This window comes from Balaenoptera acutorostrata, chromosome 6 (assembly GCF_949987535.1).
Source record: "Balaenoptera acutorostrata chromosome 6, mBalAcu1.1, whole genome shotgun sequence".
NCBI classification, from domain to species: domain Eukaryota; kingdom Metazoa; phylum Chordata; class Mammalia; order Artiodactyla; family Balaenopteridae; genus Balaenoptera; species Balaenoptera acutorostrata.
The window spans coordinates 88,880,338-88,903,423 of NC_080069.1; the positions used below are offsets into that span (position 1 = coordinate 88,880,338).

General features: G+C 37.8%; 1 protein-coding gene across 5 annotated transcripts in view; it reads right to left on the reverse strand.

Annotated features, from left to right (window-relative positions):
• GNE (glucosamine (UDP-N-acetyl)-2-epimerase/N-acetylmannosamine kinase) overlaps nt 1-23,086 on the reverse strand; it is a 54,448-nt gene that overhangs the window by 27,199 nt on the left and 4,163 nt on the right. For 4 of the 5 annotated variants that reach the window (XR_009008536.1, XR_009008537.1, XR_009008538.1 and 1 more), the window contains exons 2-4: nt 20,365-20,570; nt 5,202-5,653; nt 2,301-2,453 (exon numbers count right to left, since the gene is read on the reverse strand). Coding sequence is in view for 2 of the 5 variants with exons in the window: in XM_057547684.1 (XP_057403667.1) it covers nt 2,301-2,453; nt 5,202-5,653; nt 20,365-20,528 (769 nt within the window). In the remaining 3 variants the exon portion in view is untranslated. The remainder of the gene's footprint in view (nt 1-2,300; nt 2,454-5,201; nt 5,654-20,364; nt 20,571-23,086) is intronic. The other variant, XM_057547683.1, reaches the window with a different exon arrangement.

Here is a 23,086-nt window from a genome sequence, read left to right on the forward strand (position 1 = left end):
AAGGAACAATTTTCATTGGCAAGTATAGCCCCACTTAAAGAAATATCCCCTATAAAAACTCATAACAGTTATTAGGGAAATAGTCATTGTAATTACTGATCTTTTCATGAATGATGAACATCCAAAACATCTGGTCAGCCCTCTGTTTCAACTCATCTAGAAACGTCAAACAGCAGCAGTGGGTCTCTTCAAACAGCACTCCACAAAGCAAATACTAACACCCCAGTAAAAGCTTTTACCTTACCAATTAAGAGGCTCAAGACAGGCCATGAGTCTCTATCTCTTAAGCCAGGAGTTCCTAAATGGAAAGGTCTCGGGCTCCACATACCAAGCTGATCAGAGGGCCTCTGCCTCAGCTATGCGCACATCTACATTAACGACGGCTCAAGGGGACAGCAAGCACTCCCACTTACGTGGACTGAACAAGCTCTAAGCAAATACAGATAGATTCTGATACTGTGGCTGATATTTTACTTTAAATGCATGACTTTTTTTGGAAAAGTTACGGATGTATGAGGGGGAGACGATATTCAATGCCCCTCTGCTTGCCTCTCTACTCACCCTTTCCTAGTGGCTGTGACCAAGGCGGGCAAGGCGGCTAATCTGATCAGTTACAAGGCAGGACGACGACCAAACCGTGTCCACTGGTGTGCAGGAGCCGTGAATTTAACAGAAGCTGGACATGCATGTGTTCTCCTTTTAACTTTCTCCATGGCAGGGTAGGCAACAGACTCAGGGGCTAACTCCTTAGAGCAGGCCCGGCCACTTCTCTCCTGCCAGAACATGCCAGTCATTGCACGCCAGAAGCTGCTACTATTCCAAGATTCAGATTTGGGTTCAATTGAAGGCTTCTCTTTGGCCCTATATCTAAACGACAGGCACTAGACCTGCTTTCCAGAAAACTCTACATTAGGGAATGGGGCACTAAGTCAGATAATGAGAAAGTGATGCCTTGATTCTTATTTCCCTCTTATTACTTCTGTATATTTTATCAAAAACCCTGTGAAAAGGAGAGGCGAGTGGCAGACATGATTTAGGCATTCCTGGGACCCTTTCCTTTTATAGGGGTAAAAAATCTCGAATTCTAAAGTATATACAATAAGGAAGGTATATTACAAACAGAATATCACTGACAATGAATACTGAACAAGAGATATAATTACATTATAAATATTTATGCAAAAATTTAAAGGATTAGAAAAGAATAAATATTAAGGTTTTTGAAATATTGATACATAACCTGGATGAAATCTGGGTTGGGGGTCTTAAAGTTTTTTTCCTACTAACACCCTACTTTGTTCCCCCTAACGGAAAAGATTATTCAAGACACACTAAGGGAAGGATTCTTTCAGTGTAAGATGGTGACATTTTGGCACTGCAGAGAAGGGATCCTGCCTCCTTTACCAAAAAATGCCTAAGAGCTCAGCAATGAGTGGTATCAGCTAATAATAACCAGTATCTGAAAATCCCTCAGTATCAGGCCCTGCTCTGGCATTTCCCATTTATATATCCCTACCATTAACCTAAGGTCTTACCTGCACTTGTTCCATCCACCAATAGGTGATCAATCAGGTTAGGCTTAAGGATCAACTGGTTGGGAACTAGAGATCTAAATTGCTTAAGCTCAAGATTAAATTAAGGTATAGCTAACATAAATAAGAGAACAAGAAATAAAAATAATGGCTATTTTACTGCAGTCAGTAGGATCATTACTTTCCTAGAGACACTCTTTCAGCTTCTAAGGTTTATATCTCTTGGCTATTGCATTTTTTTTTAACATCTTTATTGGAGTATAATTGCTTTACAATTGTGTATTAGTTTCTGCTTTATAACAAATCAGCTATACATATACATATATCCCCATATCTCCTCCCTCTTGTGTCTCCCTCCCTAGAGTCTGTCATACAGAGTGAAGTAAGTCAGAAAGAGAAAAACAAATACCGTATGCTAACACATATATATGCAATCTAAAAAAAAAAAAAATGGTTTTGGCTATTGCATTTTCTCGTTGATGGAAACTGGAGGGAAGAGACTAAACATGAAACTAGAATGGAGATTTGAGGGTTTTTTTAAAGTATTTCTTTCTTTCCTATTAAGTTTCTACTAGACTTGACAATAATATCGCAAACTCCTCAATCTACTGCAAAATCGGTGATCCTTTGAAAATCAGAATGCATTTCAGAATAGAATGGCCTTCAATGATAAGATGAGCAAGATAGGAAAGTCGGTCAAAAGAAGACATAATAGAAACATAAAACTGGAAAGGTAGGTGGCATACTTTCATTTTCAAGTTCAATTACCTGCATCAATATTTGGAAACAGAACTAGGGTCCGCTTGTTAAATGAGATAAGTGCATCCAATGTTAATTCAAACATTTTTATGGAATGCTTAATGTCCGTGGTCACAGGGTGCTGTAGTGCAACAATGTAATCTTTAGATTTTACATCATCACCTGTTTAAAGAAAATCAAACCACATTGCTTCATTAGTTAAGAATCTTAAAGGAGGAAGAAGCAAATTCTAAAAAGCAAAACCCCGAAGTCTATGTTTTAAAATTCTAAGGAAAAAAACAATTTGTCACATTCTAAGCAGGGCATCCAAATTCGGATCAAAGGATAAGAACTTATAGCAACAAGTCCAAGGATTCCTCAGGGAACTTAACGTTTTACAAAGGTGCTTGCTACCACAAACAAAATATATAATTTTAAATAGTAGACACTAGACTTCATTGTTTTAAAATTCAAAATATTTCAAAGCATTAGAAAAATGTGACTCTTCCCAATTTCTAACTAGTGTTTCTAATGAATTATCAGCAATATTAATGAGTAATAATGTGTTGCAAATCAGGGCATTTAGAGATTGATTGAGCATGAAATAAATTTCGTATAATGCATAGGCATTTCCCCACTATCGCCCACCAGATTCAACAAACCACCAGTGTTTCTAACTCTGTTCAAAGGACTAGAAAGGCTTCACTCATCCCCAGGCTGGGATCCCAAGGACAGTTCCTCAGCAAAAATGTAAAGTGTAAAAGATTTGGATGGACAGTGCCATGCCAAATAACACAAAGAATTCTGCAACAGGGCCTATATTATCCCATAAAACTGAAGATGAGCTCTATTCACTTATTTTTTTGTTTGTTTTGTTGTTTTTTTCTACTTATTTTTAATGAAAGAATATATTTCTTTGTGATATTAATTTTAATGATCAACTTTATCATGAACTATGTTTATCATTAATCCAAATTCAATCAGTAGCAGTTACTTTTTATGATTTAATAGTAACAGAAATTTTTTACTAAGCATCTTCAGTAGTATTTGATTTAAAAGACTACAAGCTCCAAAATTTTATTTTAAAAAATGACTGGTCCCATATCATGTTCTAAACTGGGGGTGGGGTGGGGATATAATTACTAAATTTTTGTACAAAGTAGTAAAAAAAGAACAGTGAAAAAGAAAACACAGAGCGATGAGCTGGAGCTACCCATCCCTGGCAATAATATATTTTGTGCAAAGCCTGCACCTGGTCCTCGATGTATGACTTCTGACATTTATCTGCCTTTGTCTCCAGAACTCAGCAGCTGCAGCCCTTCCACACAACCCTTTCCATTACGGTACCATTACTTGGTTTTGGGTCAAAAAGTTCTATATTTACTGTGGTATTTCTTTCAGTATTAGGAATGTAACATGTCTTTTTAACTTTGCTAATATTTTTATTAGGACTGTTATTTATTAATGTTCTGGTTACAAAGCTGCATGTTCTGAGTGGCTTACCCAATACTATTTTTCTTATAAGCAGAAGGATAATGTCAGAAATTGCAGGTTGAGAAGCAGGTACAGGCTTTGCACAAAAGGTATTATTGCCAGGGACAGGTGGCTTTGGCTCAATGTCTTTTCCCCCCCAACTGGTTTAAAAAAAAAAAATCTAGTTTTTGCTATTTCGTCATTCTTCTTTTCACAAACAAACTGCTTAAAAGGTTCCAAAGAGAACCTTAAGCCATACAAGTACAATTTTGCTGTATTCTGCTTTATAAGGGTTATTTTCTATTCATTACAAGTTTTTCAGAAATACAAAGTTTTTCAGAAGACATAGTGAGCTAACACTATAATCAGAACAGAATGCAAGAATGTTTACGTAGAAGCATGCAGAAAGGGGAGACTGAAGAGACAGACGCCTGTTCCATCAGCATTATCTTGACAGGTTCCCTGGTAGCTACAAATCTGTCCAAGGATAAGAAATATATAGACTGGATTAACTTATATAGTAGAAAAACCCAATTTATTTCCTGTTCTAATGTAATCTGCATTTAAATATACACAATCACTTTGATTACACAATCACCCAATCAATTTACTATTAATTTCATTATTCAACAGATCTACCTCTTCACAGAGGAAAGTCCTAAATACCTAAATAGACAATTAGCCCTGATTGGCCCTCTAAATAGTACTCTCACTATAAATTAACTAATTGACACTGTTTGTAAACCTATTTTCTTTGCCTCTGATTAGCAAAAAGTAATTTCCAGGAATCCAGATCATTGATCATTGAAGATTTCAGACCTTAAGGCTTACTTACAGAGGTAACAATCTCTAATGGTACAACTATGACTTCTGCTTTTTAATAATAATCATAATCCCTTATAACTGCTTTCAACATTCATTATCTCATCTGTGTATTCCAACAAACCCATAAGAAAGGCATTAAAATTTAAAATAACAATTTTTTTCATTGTGCGAAAAAGCAAAATAAAGGGAAAAAAAACACTTAATTCTACTAACCAGAAGTGAATATTATAAAAGACTTGATGCACATACTTCCGACCTTTCTACGTTACTGTTTTTATAAAAATGTATCATTATACATATAATTTTATAGCCTGCTTTTTTTTCCTTTTTGATATATCAGGATCGGTCCCTGTAACTAATATTCACCTATAACATTATATTTAATGGATTAAAAGCATTCCATTGTATAAAAATAGCATAGATTTAAAAAATTCAATCCACTAAGTCTATTTTATAGAAAAGGTGAGTCTCAGAGAGGTGAAGTCATACCATAGGTTGAGATCTCTGAACTAAAAACCTTGGCCTTCTGATTGCTAATGGAACATTCTATGCACAATAGTTTCCAAAGGATTGAAGCATACCCAAACTTTCGGACAAAAGCAACCATTAGACTGAATGAAGTCTGATACATACCTAACCACATCCGAATGATGCTCATGTAGTCTTTGTTCTTGGCGGAGAGAAGTTTGTCATAGGAAGGGCAGCCTGCCAACAAGATGCGATCATGGTCCTCACACATGGAAATCAGGTGTTGCTCTGCACTTCGGGTGCAGCACACATGATAATGAGCCAGTTTCGTTATAGCGTGTCTGATAGAGTCATCAATGGTCCCACTGACTTCCCCCCCTTCAATGTGAAGGATTCGGATGTTCATCAAGGCAGCAGACGTAGCCAGAGCCAGGGCATCAAACCTGTCTCCATGAACAATCATGATATCAGGCTTCAGGCGGTTAAGAACATCTGGTAGCTTCACAAGGGCCAGGCCCACTGACTCCACCATGGCTGCCTCATCTTCCCCTCTGACAATTGTGTGTAGTCTGGTGTTAATGTCAAAGTCATCTTGTTCAATCATGCGATATGTGTTTCTAAAGCAGGAGAGAAAAATGTGAGAGCATGTTCTTAAGTATAGGGCTATAAAAACATCAACATTAACCCTGAAGGAAATATTTCACAAAATTTCCTTGTTAAAACAAATAAACTGAAGTGTAACTTACACACAAAAATAAAAGCACAGACCATAAATATACAGATCACTTGATTAATTTTTCTACACAAACACCCCTCTAGCCACCACCCAGATCAACACATCCCGCACCTGGGAGGTCTCACTTGTGCCCCCTTCAGTGAGCACCTGGAGGGAGAAACATCGGAGGGAGAATGTTCTTATCAGGAAAAAAGAGAGTCAATTTTACAGTGGTCACAACTTTTTCTTTCTTTTTTAAAATATATATATATTTTTAAAAAGAAATATGCTACTTAATAGAAAAAAATTACTTATAAAAGCAGAGCTCATTAAAAAAAATAGTATGGAACCAGGATACCTGACATGTCACTATAATATAAATTTCTGAATGATGGAAATTATCTCCTGAATTCTCTTTGTATGTTACCATTAATGCAGCATAATTCTGACTGGGGTGAAAATGTAGGTTTTTAAATTGGCTGTGAAATGCAGTTTCAGGTTTGTTTCATGCTTCAGTAACAACAGCAATTCTCAATGCCTTAAAGTTTCCTGCCTGTTATGACTAGATTTTAAAAGATCTGACTTTTTTTCCTAAATATATAGTACATTTATTATTTAAAAATTGGAAAATACAGAAAATTATCATGCATAAACCTACCACTCAGCAATATCAGTATTACCATTTTGATTTCTTTCTAGCCATTTTATGCATAATATTTTAACATGGTTGAGAACACATCATAGTACAATTCTGTAATCTAGTTAGTCCATTTAACACTATATTTTCTCAGATCATGAAGGATTCTTTACATACATCATACTGATGGCTTAGTAGTAATTTTATAGATTCCTTGGATTTTCCTACAAAAGCTATGAAGTTGTCTGTAAATAAAGACAATCTCGTGCCTTTATTTATATTTCTTGTTTCATTGCACTGGCTGTTACATCCAGTACACAGAGAAGTGGTGAAAGTGGATGTCCTTACCTTGTTACCAATCTTTGGAGAAAAGCACAAATTTTGTGTTAGCTATAGGTTTTTCACAGGTGGTCTTTATCAGACTGAGGAATTTCCTTTCTATTCCAAGTTTGCTAAAGGTTTTACCATAACTAGTTGTTGAATTTTGTCAAATGCTTTTTTAATATCTATTGAGATGATTGTGTTGGTTCTCCCACCCCCGCCTTTTTCCTTAATTGGGGTATAGCTGTTTTACAATGTTGTGTTAGTTTCTACTGTACAGGGAAGTGAAGTAGAGTTCCCTGTGCTATAGAGCAGGTTCTCATTAGTTATCTATTTTATACATATTAGTGTATATATGTCAATCCCAATATCCCAATTCATCCCACCCCCCCTTTCCCCCCTTGGTGTCCATAAGTTTGTTCTCTACATCTGTGTCTCTATTTCTGCCTTGCAAACCGGTTCATCTGTACCATCCGATTTTCCCCTTTACTCTGTTAATACGTGAATCACACTAATTGATTTTCGAATGTTAAATCAATCTTGAATTCCTGAGATAAACCCACTTGGTTATGACGTATTATCTGTTTTTGTATATTGCTTGATATGATTTGCTAATTTTTTGTTTAAAATTTTTATGTCTATAATTCGTGAGGGATACTGATCTGAATTTTCTTATAATGTCTTTCTCAGGTCTTGATATCAGGATTATGCTGACCTTATTAAATAATCTAGGAACACAAATCAAGCCTCAGTAAATTTAAGAAAATTGAAATCATATCAAGCATCTCTTCTGACCACAACGCTATGAGATTAGAAATGAATTACAGGGAAAAAAACGTAAAAAACACAAACACACAGAGACTAAACAATACGTTACTAAATAACCAAGAGATCACTGAAGAAATCAAAGAGGAAATCAAAAAATACCTAGAGACAAATGACAATGAAAACACGATGATCCAAAACCTATGGGATGCAGCAAAAGCAGTTCTAAGAGGGAAGTTTATAGCTATACAAGCCTACCTAAAGAAACAAGAAAAATCTCAAGTAAACAATCTAACCTCACACCTAAAGCAACTAAAGAAGAACAAACAAAACCCAAAGTTAGCAGAAGGAAAGAAATCATAAAGATCAGAGCAGAAATAAATGAAATAGAAACAAAGAAAACAATAGCAAAGGTCAATAAAACTAAAAGCTGGTTCTTTGAGAAGATAAACAAAATTGATAAGCCATTAGCCAGACTCATCAAGAAAAAGAGGGAGAGGACTCAAATCAATAAAATTAGAAATGAAAAAGGAGAAGTTACAACAGACACCGCAGAAATACAAAGCATCCTAAGGGACTACTACAAGCAACTCTATGCCAATAAAATGGACAACCTGGAAGAAATGGACGAATTCCTAGAAAGGTATAACCTTCCAAGACTGAACCAGGAAGAAACAGAAAATATGAACAGACCAATCACAACTAATGAAATTGAAACTGTGATTAAAAATCTTCCAACAAACAGAAGTCCAGGACCAGATGGCTGCACAGGTGAATTCTATCAAACATTTAGAGAAGTACTAATACCCATCCTTCTCTTCCAAAAAATTGCAGAGGAAGGAACACTCCCAAACTCATTCTATGAAGCCACCATCACCCTGATACTAAAACCAGACTAAGAAACTACAAAAAAAGAAAATTACAGACCAATATCACTGATGAATATAGATGCAAAAATCCTCAACAAAATACTAGCAAACAGAATCCAACAACACATTAAAAGGATCATACACCACGATCAAGTGGGATTTATCCCAGGGATGCAAGGATTCTTCAATATACGCAAATCAATCAATGTGATACACCATATTAACGAAGAATAAAAACCATATGATCATCTCAATAGATGCAGAAAAAGCTTTTGACAAAATTCAACACCCATTTATGATAAAAACTCTCCAGAAAGTGGGCATAGAGGGAACCTACCTCAACATAATAAAGGGCATATACTACAAACCCACAGCAAACATCATTCTCACTGGTGAAAAACTGAAAGCATTTCCTCTAAGATCAGGAACGAGACAAGGATGTCCACTCTCACCACTATTATTCAACATAGTTTTGGAAGTCCTAGCCACGGCAATCAGAGAAGAAAAAGAAATAAAAGGAATACAAATTGGAAAAGAAGAAGTAAAACTGTCACTGTTTGCAGATGACATGATACTATACATAGAGAATCCTAAAAATGCCACCAGAAAACTACTAGAGCTAATCAATGAATTTGGTAAAGTTGCAGGATACAAAATTAATGCACAGAAATCTCTTGCATTCCTATACACTAATGATGAAAAATCTGAAAGAGAAATTATAGAAACACTCCCATTTACCACTGCAACAAAAAGAATAAAATACCTAGGAATAAACCTACCTAGGGAGACAAAAGACCTGTATGCAGAAAACTATAAGACACTGATGAAAGAAATTAAAGATGATACCAACAGATGGAGAGATATACCATGTTCTTGGATTGGAAGAATCAATATTGTGAAAATGACTATACTACCCAAAGCAATCTACGGATTCAATGCAATCCCTATCAAATTACCAATGGCATTTTTTACGGAACTAGAACAAATCATCTTAAAATTTGTATGGAGACACAAAAGACCCCGAATAGCCAAAGCAATCTTGAGGGAAAAAAACAGAGCTGGAGGAATCAGACTCCCTGACTTCAGACTATACTACAAAGCTACAGTAATCAAGACAATATGGTACTGGTACAAAAACAGAAACACAGATCAATGGAACAAGATAGAAAGCCCAGAGATAAACCCACGCACCTATGGTCAACTAATCTATGACAAAGGAGGCAAAGATATACAATGGAGAAAAGACAGTCTCTTCAATAAGTGGTGCTGGGAAAACTGGACAGCTACATGTAAAAGAATGAAATTTGAATACTCCCTAACACCATACACAAAAATAAACTCAAAATGGATTTGAGACCTAAATGTAAGACTGGACCCTATAAAACTCTTAGAGGAAAACATAGGAAAAACACTCTTTGACATAAATCACAGCAAGATCTTTTTTGATCCACCTCCTAGAGTAATGGAAATAAAAACAAAAATAAACAAATGGGACCTAATGAAACTTCAAAGCTTTTGCACAGCAAAGGAAACCATAAACAAGAGGAAAAGACAACCCTCAGAATGGGAGAAAATATTTGCAAACGAATCAATGGACAAAGGATTAATCTCCAAAATATATAAACAGCTCATTCAGCTCAATATTAAAGAAACAAACAACCCAATCCAAAAATGAGCAGAAGACCTAAATAGACATTTCTCCAAAGAAGACATACAGATGGCCAAGAAGCACATGAAAAGATGCTCAACATCTCTAATTATTAGAGAAATGCAAATCAAAACTACAATGAGGTATCACCTCACACCAGTTAGAATGGGCATCATCAGAAAATCTACAAACAACAAATGCTGGAGAGGGTGTGGAGAAAAGGGAACGCTCTTGCACTGTTGGTGGGAATGTAAATTGATACAGCCACTATGGAGAACAATATGGAGGTTCCTTAAAAAACTAAAAATAGAATTACCATATGATCCAGCAATCCCACTACTGGGCCTATACCCAGAGAAAACCGTAATTCAAAAAGACACATGCACCCCAATGTTCGTTGCAGCACTATTTACAATAGCCAGGTCATGGAAGCAGCCTAAATGCCCATCGACAGACAAATGGATAAAGAAGTTGTGGTACATATATACAATGGAATATTACTCAGCCATAAAAAGGAACGAAATTGAGTCATTTGTTGAGACGTGGATGGATCTAGAGACTGTCATACAGAGTGAAGTAAGTCAGAAAGAGAAAAACAAATATCGTATATTAACACATGTATGTGGAACCTAGAAAAATGGTACAGATGAACTGGTTTGCAGGGCAGAAGTTGAGACACAAATGTAGAGAACAAACGTATGGACACCAAGGGGGGAAAACTGCGGTGGGGTGGGGATGGTGGTGTGCTGAATTGGGCGATTGGTATTGACATGTATACAGTGATGTGTGTAAAATTGATGACTGATTAAAAAAAAAGAAAAAAAAATTTTATATCTATAATTCATGAGGGATACTGATCTGAATTTTCTTATAATGTCTTTCTCAGGTTTTGATATCAGGATTATGCTGACCTTATTAAATAATCTAGGAAATCCCGTGGCTCCTCTATTTTCTGAAAAAGTTTATATAGGATCTTAAAAGTTTGATAGAATTCAAAAGTGCAGCCAACTTTGTAGGAAGTTATTTTTATAGGAAGTGTTTGATAATGAATTCAATTTCTTTAATATAGAGCTATTGAGATTTTCTATTTTTTTCTGTCAATTTTGGTAAGCAGTGTTTTTCAAGGAGTTTGTCCATTTCATCTAAGTTGACTGTCAAATTTACTGGCCTAATATTCTCCTTTTATTCTTTTAATGGCTGTAAGATCAAGATGATATCCTCTTTGTTATCCTATATTGGTAAATACTGTGTTCCCTTTTTCTTGTTCTGCAGGAGCTTGTCAATTTTATTATTTTAAAGAAATAACTTGCCTCGATTAATTTTCTCTACTGTTTAATCTACTCTTATATTTCATTGATTTCCACTCTATTGTTCCTCCCTTCTACTTACTTTGGGCTTAATTTTCTTTTTCCTGTTTATTAAAGTGGAAATGGATCCTTGACTCTAAATTTCTCTTTTTTCATGTAAGTATTTAAAGCTATAAATTTCCCCATAAGCACTGCTTAATCTATACCCACAAATTTTGATATACTGTAATATTTTCAATTTAAATTTATTTATTTATTTATTTATTTTTGACTGCATTGGGTCTTCGTTGCTGCGTGTGGGCTTTCTCTAGTTGCGGTGAGCAGGGGCTACTCTTCGTTGCGGTGCACAGGCTTCTCACTGCAGTGGCTTCTCTTGTTGCGGAGCACAGGCTCTCGGTGCACGGACTTCAGTAGTTGTGGCTCACGGGCTCTAGAGCGCAGGATCAGTAGTTGTGGCGCACAGGCTTAGTTGCTCCGCGGCACATGGGATCTTCCCCGACCAGGGCTCGAACCCGTGTCCCCTGCATTGGCAGGTGGATTCTTAACCACTGCACCACCAGGGAAGTCTGATATACTGCAATATTTATTATCCAGTTCAAAACATTTTCTAATTTCCCTTAGGATTTCTTGTTTGACCCCTGAGCTTAAAACTCAACAATAAAAAACCCGATTTAAAAATGGGCTAAAGGGCTTCCCCGGTGGCACAGCGGTTAAGAATCCGCCTGCCAATGCAGGGGACATGGGTTCGAGCCCTGGTCCGGGGAGATCCCATGTGCCGCGGAGCAACAAAGCCCGTGCACCACAACTACTGAGCCTGCACTCTAGAGCCCGTGAGCCACAACTACTGAACCTGAGCGCCACAAAAACTGAAGCCTGTGCACCTAGAGCCCATGCTCTGCAACAAGAGAAGCCACTGCTATGAGAAGCCTGCGCACCACAACGAAGAGTAGCTCCCGCTCGCCGCAACTAGAGAAAGCCTGCATGCAGCAACAGAGACCCAACACAGCCAAAAATGAAAAAAAATTAATTTATTTAAAAATAAATAAATAAAAATGGGCTAAAGACCTTAACATACACCTCACCAAAGATGATATAAAAATAGCAAATAAGCATATGAAAAGATACTCCACATTATATGTCATCAAGGAAATGCGAATTAAAACAACGAGATACTGCTACACACCTATTAGAATGGCCAAAATCCAGAACACTGACAACACTAAATGCTGGCAAGGATGTGGAGCAACAGGAACTCTCATTCACTGTTGCGGGGAATACAAAATGATACAGCCACTTTGGAAGACAGTTTGGCAGTTTATTGCAAAAGTAAACATGCTCTTACCATACGATCTAGCAATCATGCTCCTTGGTATACCTAAACGAGCGGAAAACTTATGTCACACAAAAATCTGCAAAACGAATGTTTATAGCAGCTTTATTCATAATTGCCAAAACTTGGAAGCAACCAAAATATCCTTCAGTAAGGGAATGGAGAAATAAACTATCATACATCCACACAATGGAATATCATTCAGTGAAAAAAAGAAATGACTATCAAGCTATGAAAATACATGAAGGAAACTTAAATGCATATTACTAAATGAAAGAAGCAAATCTGAAGAGGCTACATAATATGATTCCAACTATATGACATTCTGGAAAAGGCAAAAATCTATGGAAATGGTGAAAACATCACTGATTGCCAGGAGACTGTTGGGGGGAAGGGATGAATAGGTAGAGGAGAAGACTTGGGGGGCAGTGAAATGACTCTGTGTGATACTATAATGGTAGATACATGTCATTATACATTTGTCCAAACCCAGAGAACTTACACCACCAAGCTGAACCCTAATGTAAACTATGGACTTTGGGTGATAACTATGTGTCAGTGGAGGTTCATCAATTATAAAAAACGTACCACTGAAGTGTGGTAGGGGATGTTGATAACGGGGACGCTATGCATGTACAGGGGAAGAGAGGTATACGGGAAACTTCTGTACCTTCTGCTCAATTTTGCTGTTAGAGCTAAAACTGTTCTAAAAAAAAGGTCTATTTTTTAAAGACATTCTTTCTTTTATATATATGCATATATTTTACCATTTCTAGTCACTCCTTCCTGTAGATCTAAGTTCCCAACAGGTATCATTTCTCTTCAGTTTGAAGAATCTGGCTCAGCATTTTTTTGTAGTATATACCTCATGGTGATAATTTGCTTAGCTTTTCTCTTCAACTTTATTTTTGAAAGATATTTTCACAGATAAAAAATTCTAGGTTAACAGGAGGTTTTTTTTCCCCCTTTGAGCACATTAAAGATGCTCCATTGTCTTCTGGCCTCCACTGTCAGACAGTGAGTTAGTTATCATTCATATCATTGTTCCCCTGTAAGAAATGTAATTTTTGTCTTGTTGCTTTCAAGATTTTCTTGTTTTCAGCAAATTGACTATGCTATTGTATACAGGTAGTTTTCTTTGTATTTATCTGTTAGGGGTTGTTGACCTTTCTGGATCTGTACATCGATGTTTTGTTTGTTTGTTTGTTTGTTTTACCAAATTTGGAAACCTCTGGCCAATATTTCTTCTAAGATTGCAACATAGCTTTAATTCTGAGACTGTCCTGCCTACAGAATGTTCATACCTAACTGTTTGAATCAGGAACCAGAATCAGAATCCCCTTGAAATAGCATCTCAAAAAACAAAACACTATGTCCCATAACACCAAATATACTTGAAGAATTTGCTAAGCCCTGAATTAAACTGAAATATTGAGTTTATTTTTAAACTAAGTTCTGTATTAAACATGTATTAAACAAACATGTTTTAAGTATTTAGTTTGAACTGCTGCCAAACTTGAACATTTTCAAAAACTATGGGACTGTAACAAAACTAGGCCACCGATATAGTCTCTAAATGAAATTAGACTTGATCCAGTGCATTTGTCTTAAGTCCCCAAACTGAACCTCTTCACAGCAGTAGGGGCTGTCATGGTACCCACACCACCACAACCAATTTTCTCATTAATCTTTACTGATAGTACCTCTCCTCCTCCTCTTAAATAACCTTGTCTCTAATTTGGAAGCATCATTCTTAGATGAAAATCAGTTGAATGATCTATCAGTTGTTGTTTTCTGATTATTTCTTTTCTTTGTGCTGTTGCATATTAAAAGTATAAAGAAATATGATTAGCAGTTCTCAAACTTCACCTCTCCAATAGCAGAATGAATCATCCCTGAGGGATTTAAGTTTTCTCCTCAGCTTTTACATTTGGGATGGTCCCCCTACCATGTCTCTTCCTGCAGAAAAATGCTCAGACAGCTGCATAAAGAGTGCCAACTAACTGCTGTCTTGAGATACAAAAGTTATGCACAATTGTGCTGAAGATACTTATTCTGTTAGAGTCAACTAGACTTAAAAATTACTCAATTCCTCCCGAGAAGATACTCCCACCTCCACAATTAATTAGCATGTTTGGCAGTCTTATTCTAAGTTTTTCACCTTAATTTGTTTTTATTTTCACTTCCTATCCAGAGCAACTTCCTTTAGTTATTAGAATATTAATCCTTCTGAGTCTACGGCAGTCATTTTTAACCCTCTCTAAATGAGAAACTAGTTGGGATGGGAAAGTCTTCACAATGCAGTGAGCACCAGTTGAGCATACAGTGCAGGGCACTCTATCTGTGTTAAATATTGTGTGTTGAGGAGAGAGAGAAAGAAGAGAGAGAAAGAAGGTTATTTACTTACACACACAGAAAAGAAAGTACAGCAGATTTTTGCATGCATGACTTTAAAATTCTCAAGCATTCCTGAAATACCAAGTCATGAAGTCATGCGCAATTTTGCTAAGCATGAATTTGAATCCCACCTATTTGACATTAACCTTAATAGGCGAGCAAGTCACTTAGCTAATGATTAAGCCAACCTTTCAGACCAAAATACAGCATTGTTCCCATCATTTTCTTCATGTTTCTGTGGGGGAAAGACCATAGAGCAAGGTCTCTCAATGTCAGCAGTATTGACATTTTAGGCCAGACAGATCTGTGTCGTGGAGGGCTGACCTGTGAACTGTAGGATGTTTAGAAACATCCCTAGCCTCTTCAGAAAAATGTGCTGAGATCGGATCAAACTGGAGGAGTAGGATGTGGAGCTCACCTTCTCCCACAAATATGGGGTTGGCCAAAAAGTTCATTCGGGTTTTTCCGTAACATCTTACGGAATATGTTATGGAAAATATATATCAAAATGTTTAAATCAAGATATATCTACATGTGGAACGATTCTCACAGAACATCTACTGAATGCTGGCAGAAGACCTCAGACTTCCAAAAGGGCAAGAAAATCTCCACGTAACTGGGAAGGACAAAAGAAAAAAGAAAAATAAAGAGAGAAAGGAATCAGGATGGGACCTGCACCGCTGGGAAGGACCAGTGAAAAAAGAAAGGTTTCTGCACACTGGGAGGTCCCCTCACTGGCGGGGAGATCAGCTGGGATGGGAGGGGGACTTCAGAGCCTCAGAAGAGAGCACAGCAACCGGTCTGTGGAGGGTAGAGTGGAGAGAGACCTGCACCGACGGTGACGGTCGTGCTGCTGCCCGACACTCCCCAGCCTGAGACGCTCGTTCGCCGGGGCGGGTGGGGGCTGGGAGCTGAGGCTCGGGCTTCAGAGGTCAGACCCTGGGGAGAGGACTGGGGTTGGCTGCGTGGAGACAGCCTGAGGGGGCTAGAGTGTGGTATGGGAGAAGGCCTGGGCCCGCCAGAGAGGCAGGGTGCCATTGCTGGGTGGCATACAAGAAGAGGGGTGGGACCGCCATAGGAGCTTCTTTCTCTGCTCACACACTAGCCAGTGGCAGGGCACTGCCTACATGACCCCAGGGGTAGGCGAGAGCCACCACTGCCATCTCGGACTCTACAGGCAGGCACGGACCGCTGCTGCTGCTGAGGGTCCTATGAGCAGGCACTGGTCACTGCCCCCACCTTCCTGGGAGCGTGCGTGACCTGCTGCCACTGCTGCCAAGAATCCCTCAACCGGATGCCATCCGCTGCCCCCACCTTCCCAGGAGCACACACGGGCCGTACACCTGCACACCCCCTATGAAGGGGCTAACAGTGAGCACATGCTGAGGAAAGAGATGGCAAGCATCCAAACTAAAAAAAGCCCTCATGCCAAAAAAATATTAAATCCACACAAGCTATGCAGGGATGCTCCCACATATAAATAGCCCTCCAAGACTAGGGTAGATAATTTTTCACCTAAACTCACAGAGTCAAAGAAATATAAGCAAAATGAAGAAGGAGAGAAAGCACTCCCAGTTAAAAGACCAAGAGTATTCCCCTGAAAGAACAAACAATGAAACAGACCTCTTCAGTCTAACAGACACCAAGTTCAAAAAGGAGGTAATGAAAATACTGAAGGAATTAAGAAAGGCTATCACAGAAATGCAGAGTACTGTAAAAAGGAACTAAAAACTATAAGGTGGAGCCAAGAAAAATTAGAAAATTCATTTGCCGAGATGAAAGCTAAACTAAAAGCAAAGAATAGCAGGATGAATAATGCAGAAGAAAGAGTAAGTGATTTGGAAGATAGAATAATGGAAATTACCCAATCAAAACAGCAGACAGAAAGCCAAAAAAAAAAAAAAAGAAAGTAATATAAGAGACCTATGGGATAGTATAAAGCATGCCAATCTATGCATAATAGGAATTCCAGAAGAAAAAGAAAGAGAAAAGGGGATTGAAAATGTATTTGAAGAAATTATGGCTGAAAACTTCCCAAACCTAAAGAAGGAAACAGATATCCAGATACCAGAAGCACAGAGGGTCCCAAACAAGATAACCCAAACAGAGCTACACCAAGAAAGACATATCATAATAAAAATGGCAAAAGTTAAAGAGAGGATTCTAAAGGCAGCAAGAGAAAAACAAAGAGTTAATTACAAGGGAACCCTCATAAAGCTATCAGCTAATTTATCTACAGAAACACTGCAGGCCAGGAGGGAGTGGCAAAATACATTCAAAGTCTTGAAAGGGAAAAATGTGCAACCTAGAATACTCTACCCAGAAAGATTATCATTTAGAATAGGAGGAGAAATAAAGAATTTCTCAGACAAGCAAAAACTAAAAGAATACAGCAATACTAAACCTATCCTAAAAGGAATATTGAAAGGTCTTCTCTAAACAGAAAAGAAGCAAGAAGATATAGGAAGGAGGAAATCACAGTAGGAAAGTAAATCACTTAAGCCAATATACAGATTTTTTTTTAAAAAGCCTATTTGTGAAAGCAACGATAAACACAAGGAACGGCAAAATGATAAACATAAAGTTGTAAAAAAGGAAATCAAAATCACAAAATGTGGGGAAGGAGAGTAAGAAAATGTAGATTTTTTTTTTTTTTAGAATGTGTTTGAGCCTATACGACTATCAGTCTAAAGCAAGCAAATATAGGAAGGGGTTAATTTAACATACTTGAAAAACAGGGCAACCACAAATCAAAAACATACAACAGATTCACAAAAACCAAAAAGAAGAAAACACAAGCATAAAATAAAAGGAAATCATCAAACCACTAAAGGAAAAAGAAAGGAACAAAGAAGAAACATAGAATCAACTGGAAAACAAGGTTTAAAATGGCAATAAATAAGTATGTATGAATAATTACCTTAAATGTCAATGGACTGAATGCTCCAATCGAAAGACACAGAGTGGCAGACTGGATTAAAAAACAAGCGACAACAATACACTGCCTACAAGAGACCCACCTTAGGGCAAAGGACACACATAGATTGAAAGTGAGGGGATGGAAAAAGATGTTTCATGCAAACGGAAATGACAAGAAAGCAGGAGTTGTAATACTCATATCAGACAAAACAGACTTTAAAACAAAGGCCATCAAGAAAGATAAAGAAGGACACTATATAATGATAAAAGGATCAATACAAGAAGAGGATTTTACACTTGTCAACATATATGCACCTAATATAGAAGCACCCAAATACATAAAACAACTACTAACAGACATAAAGGAAGAAATTGATGGGAATACAATAATAGTAGGAGACTTTAACACCCCACTCACATCAATTCACAGATCTTCTACACAGAAAATCAATAAGGCAACAGAGATCCTAAATGCTACAATAGAACAAGTTTGACTTAATTGATATTTTCAGGACATTGTTTACATCCAAAAAACCCAGAATACACATTCTTTTCAAGTGCACATGGAACACTCTCTAGGATTGACCACATACTAGGGCACAAAACTCACCTCAACAAATTTAAGAGTACAGAAATTATTTCAAGCATCTTCTCTGACTACAATGGCATGAAACTAGAAATCAACCACAGGAAAAGAAATGAGAAAAAAACAATTACATGGAGACTAAACAACATGCTACTAAAAAACCAATGGGCCAATGAGGAAATCAAAGCAGAAATTTAAAAATACCTTGAGACAAATGACAATGAAAACACAACCATACAAAATTTACGGGATGAACTGGGAGTTTGGGGTTAGTAGATGCAAACAATGACATTTAGAATGGACATGCCACAGCAACTAAGCCCGTGCACCACAACTACTGAGCCTGCGCTCTAGAGCCCATGAGCCACAACTACTGAGCTCGCATGCCACAACTACTGAAGCCCGCACGCCTAGAGCCCGTGCTCCACAACAAGAGAAGCCCGCACACCACAACGAAGAGTAGCCCCTGCTTGCCGCAACTAGGGAAGCCCCGCACGCAGCAATGAAGACCCAACACATCCATAAATAAATAAATAAATAAATAAATAAATAAATAAAAATTCAAGATACAAAAGCTTGTACAGTGAAAAGGCTACTTCTCACTTTTGTTTTACCAGGTATCCAGTTCTTCTCCCCAGAAGCAACCAATTTCTTGTGCTAGAATGCACTGTAGACATACATTTCCATTAAGTACTAGTCAAGTTTCCATTTCAACAGTCTCACCTGACAAATACTACCTTCCCCACTTAATTACTGTGGTAGGCAGATAAGAAACCTACCACAATCTCCTTGAAAGTCTCTCGCCCACTAGTCTTCTGCCAAACTTTTCTCACAGAAGTAAAAGAACACACTTAGACTTTCCCCTCAGGCTCTAGCTAAAATTTCTCCTTTACTTTGTCCTATCTCTGTTCAATAACGTAAGAAAACCCAAGTGGATTTTCTTAGATAGCCAGAATTCATTTCACATTTTAAAAATCTATGAACTTTTGAACTCTCCATAAGTTTCTTCTCTTGTCTTTAAAAGTTATTTTCTTAGAGCAAATTGCTAAACTGGTTTTTGGGGGCAGATTTTTATTTGTTTTTGCTGTCATTATCTTATTGTTAAAGGACATTTAAAAAGACAATTTTACCTTAACACAAGCTTCTTTCATATTTAACACTTTGGAGGCTGCATTAATGTTTTCATGCCATAAGGGTGCACTAAATGCCACTTTATTACATATACCAAAATGAATGTTCATCTTTGGTTTATACATCTGCTCCCTCAAAGATTTCCCAAGTTTCATTTTTCATATTTAGAGTATGATCGATAACAAACCTAATGTCACCAAAATAAGAATTAATGGTAATGGTATTATAAAATTCTACTTTATCTTGTGGATCAATTAGATTTTAAAAATCTTGTTCCATATCTACTACTTTATATGCAGTTTTAATATAGGATTAGCATTAGAACTCACAAAACAGATTACATAGAATCACATTATAGTCACACAACATATATTTATAAATGACATTTCCGGATGTAATAGCAAATAAAAGTAATAATAATAACAGCTATAATTTACCAACCATCTAATAGGCAGCATCCCTGTATAGATACTTTATGTCACTATCTCCATTCTTCACAATAACCTACAACACAAGTTTTCACTCCATTTTATAACCGAGGAACCTGAGGCTCAGAGATGCTAGGCAACTTCTCCAAGGCCACCTAAAAACTAAGTGGTAGAATTGGGATTTGAAGCCAAGTCCACACAGCTCCAAGACCGAAGTTCTCACCAGTACATCATGTTGCAATGAAGAATATCATAAGAAAATGCTTTCATCTTACCCATAGTCATCTATCAGGTGAGAGCCAAGTACCACCACGTCAAGTTCAAAGAACTCAGGTTCCATTTTAATGCCAAACATGATTGGGGCGAGTTTAGAATAATCAGCACGGTTGCAAGTAGCAACACAAACCCGAAGCTTTCGGTTATTCTCCTTCTTCTCCATGACTTGTTTTTTTCTTTTTGAGATGTTCTTAAAATAGAGTTCCTGAAGTCGCAAAAATAAAAATTAATATCCTATGATAAACCATAATGCAAAAGAATATGAAAAAGAATGTATATATATGTATAAATGAGTCACTTTGCTGTACAGCAGTAATTAACACAACATTGTAGTTCAACTATACTTCAGTAAAAAATAAATTTTAAAAAGACATTATAACTGAGTCTTATGTGCATCAGCTGTGATTTGCCAAAGACTTCCTGGAGCAAGCAGATCTGTGATAATGCCTGTTAGCGACCAACCCTCGCAAGATCTTCTCCTTTACCTCTGGTAACCGCCACGTGGGATGCGGTGGAATGTGTCTGTGGAATGTGTTTGCAGACCGGAAAGGGCTGAGAGAGGAGGGCAGATGTGGGAAGAGGCAGTAGGAACCAAGAGTAGCCAGAGCACCGTCCTCAGAGAAGGGGAAATCGTGTGGAGTCAAGAGTCTGAGGATCTTAGCTCCCAGGCAAATGCAGGATGTGATGAGATAAGCAGGGCAAGGCATGGCGAGCTGCAGCCACGTTTTCGGAGGATAATTTGGCAGCACCCGGGGGTGGGGGTGGGAAAGCTAAGAGGGTAGTGGTTGCACCCAAGAAAGGAGGTGCATGAAGAATCAAGGGCCTTGGTCTTGGATTTGTTGGGGGAATTCCCAGGAATTCCTGGGAGGAGCATCCTGGGAGAAAACTGATGCAGAAGGGAAAGTCCAGTCATTCCTTAGGGGTCTGGAGCAGGGATGCACACAACATTTTGGCTCCTGGAAGACAATGGGCATTGGGAAGGGGAATGAGTAGGATTTGTGGGATGATGAGGAATTGAGTGAGGACATAAGAGTTCCATCTAAAATAGGGAGCAGCCCACAAATGAATGGTAAGAAGGGTGTAGGAAGGGAGTGAGGGGTTACAGGCTGAGAATGCTTTTAGGCACAACCTCTGGGTCATATTCATTTCAGTGGCCACCTTGCTGTCCTATTGCAGGATGTTATTTTATGTTTTCAACTCTTATAGAACATTTGGAAATAACACTTGGAAATTGGGAATTTTCCTCCCAACAGTGAAGTAACTCCCAGGTCGCCATAGTCTTTGTATAACATTGGATACGTTTCTAGAGGAGCCTAAAGTCTACAGGAAGAGTGGTGACGAGGGGGAGCTCTGTCTTAAGTGAACGTGACACGTGGAGGGAGGGCAGGAGTGGAGGGACTGGCTGGGTGTGCATCTGCTTATTTTGCAAAAAGAAACACGGAAAGGAGAAACCGTAAAGTGACACCTCAGATCTTTTCTTAATTAAGGTAAAATATGCATAAAATAGACCTTTTAAGCCATTTTTAAGTGTACAGTTCACTAGCATTAAGTATCTTCACACTGTTGCGCCACTGTTGCTACCATCCATCTCCAGAACTGTTTTCATCCCCCAGACTGAAACTCCGCCCCCAATTAAACAACAACTCCCCATTCCCCCTTCCAGCCCTGACAGTCACCATTCTACTTTCCATCTCTATGAATTTGACTACTATAGGTATCTCAAATAAATGGAATTATATTAAAAAAAAAAAAAAAAGACATTATAAACACAAAAAATAAAAATTCTTTATAATCAGAATGATAGGTCCTAGATATAAACGTAAAATTTTGCAGTCTTAAGTCCGTAAGCACCATTTAGTATAGTGATTCTTAACTTTTTTCCACCCCACTTCTGTGTGACACACCCAACTGGTATATCAAGTTATGAAATTCCAGCAGACCAACTGGAATGACTCCACCCTTTTCTCTTACACTTAAGAAAGCATGCTGGAATGCAATTTAAAAAGAGTTTAATATAAATCAACTCTCATTTAAAAGGCAAGCAAACATCAGCTCTTTATTATTAATTAAAAATTACTTGCCATTCCTCACAATTGATCCAAACATACCAGACTAGAGGCAAAGTTTGGTTGAGAACCACTGATCTAGTTCAACTCCCCCACTTACAGAAAGAGAAAAACACAAGTCTTAAGAGAGGAAATTACTTCCCCAAGATTCAAGATCACACCTGTAAGGAATGTGAGCTATTCACCCTCACGCTACACACTATATACAAAGCACTGTGATTAGTGCTGAGGAAAAGATGAGTAAGATGAAACAAAAACCCCTACCTTCAAGGCCTCATTAGCATCCATAGCCAGTACCTACACACTTGACAACTCCAAATACCTACCAGCTATCTCCTGTCCCATAGGCACGTCAAAGTCACTGTCCCAAACTGAGCTCACTTTCTTTTCCAAACCTGTTCCTCCTTCCTTATTCTCTAACTCTGTTATGAACTTCCATTCATCCAAATGCCTTGACATCCTTGTCTTCTCTGCTCCTCACCCTGTACCTCCTCAGTCCTGTCAATTCAACCTCCTGAATGAATCTTTCAAATCTATCTCGTCTCCATCCCCACCCACCAGAACATCCCCCAGTCCAATCCCTGATCTTAGGTCAGAACTATTCTAACAGCTGTCAAAGTGGTTTGCCTGTCTCTAGTCTTGCCCTGCCTCCCAA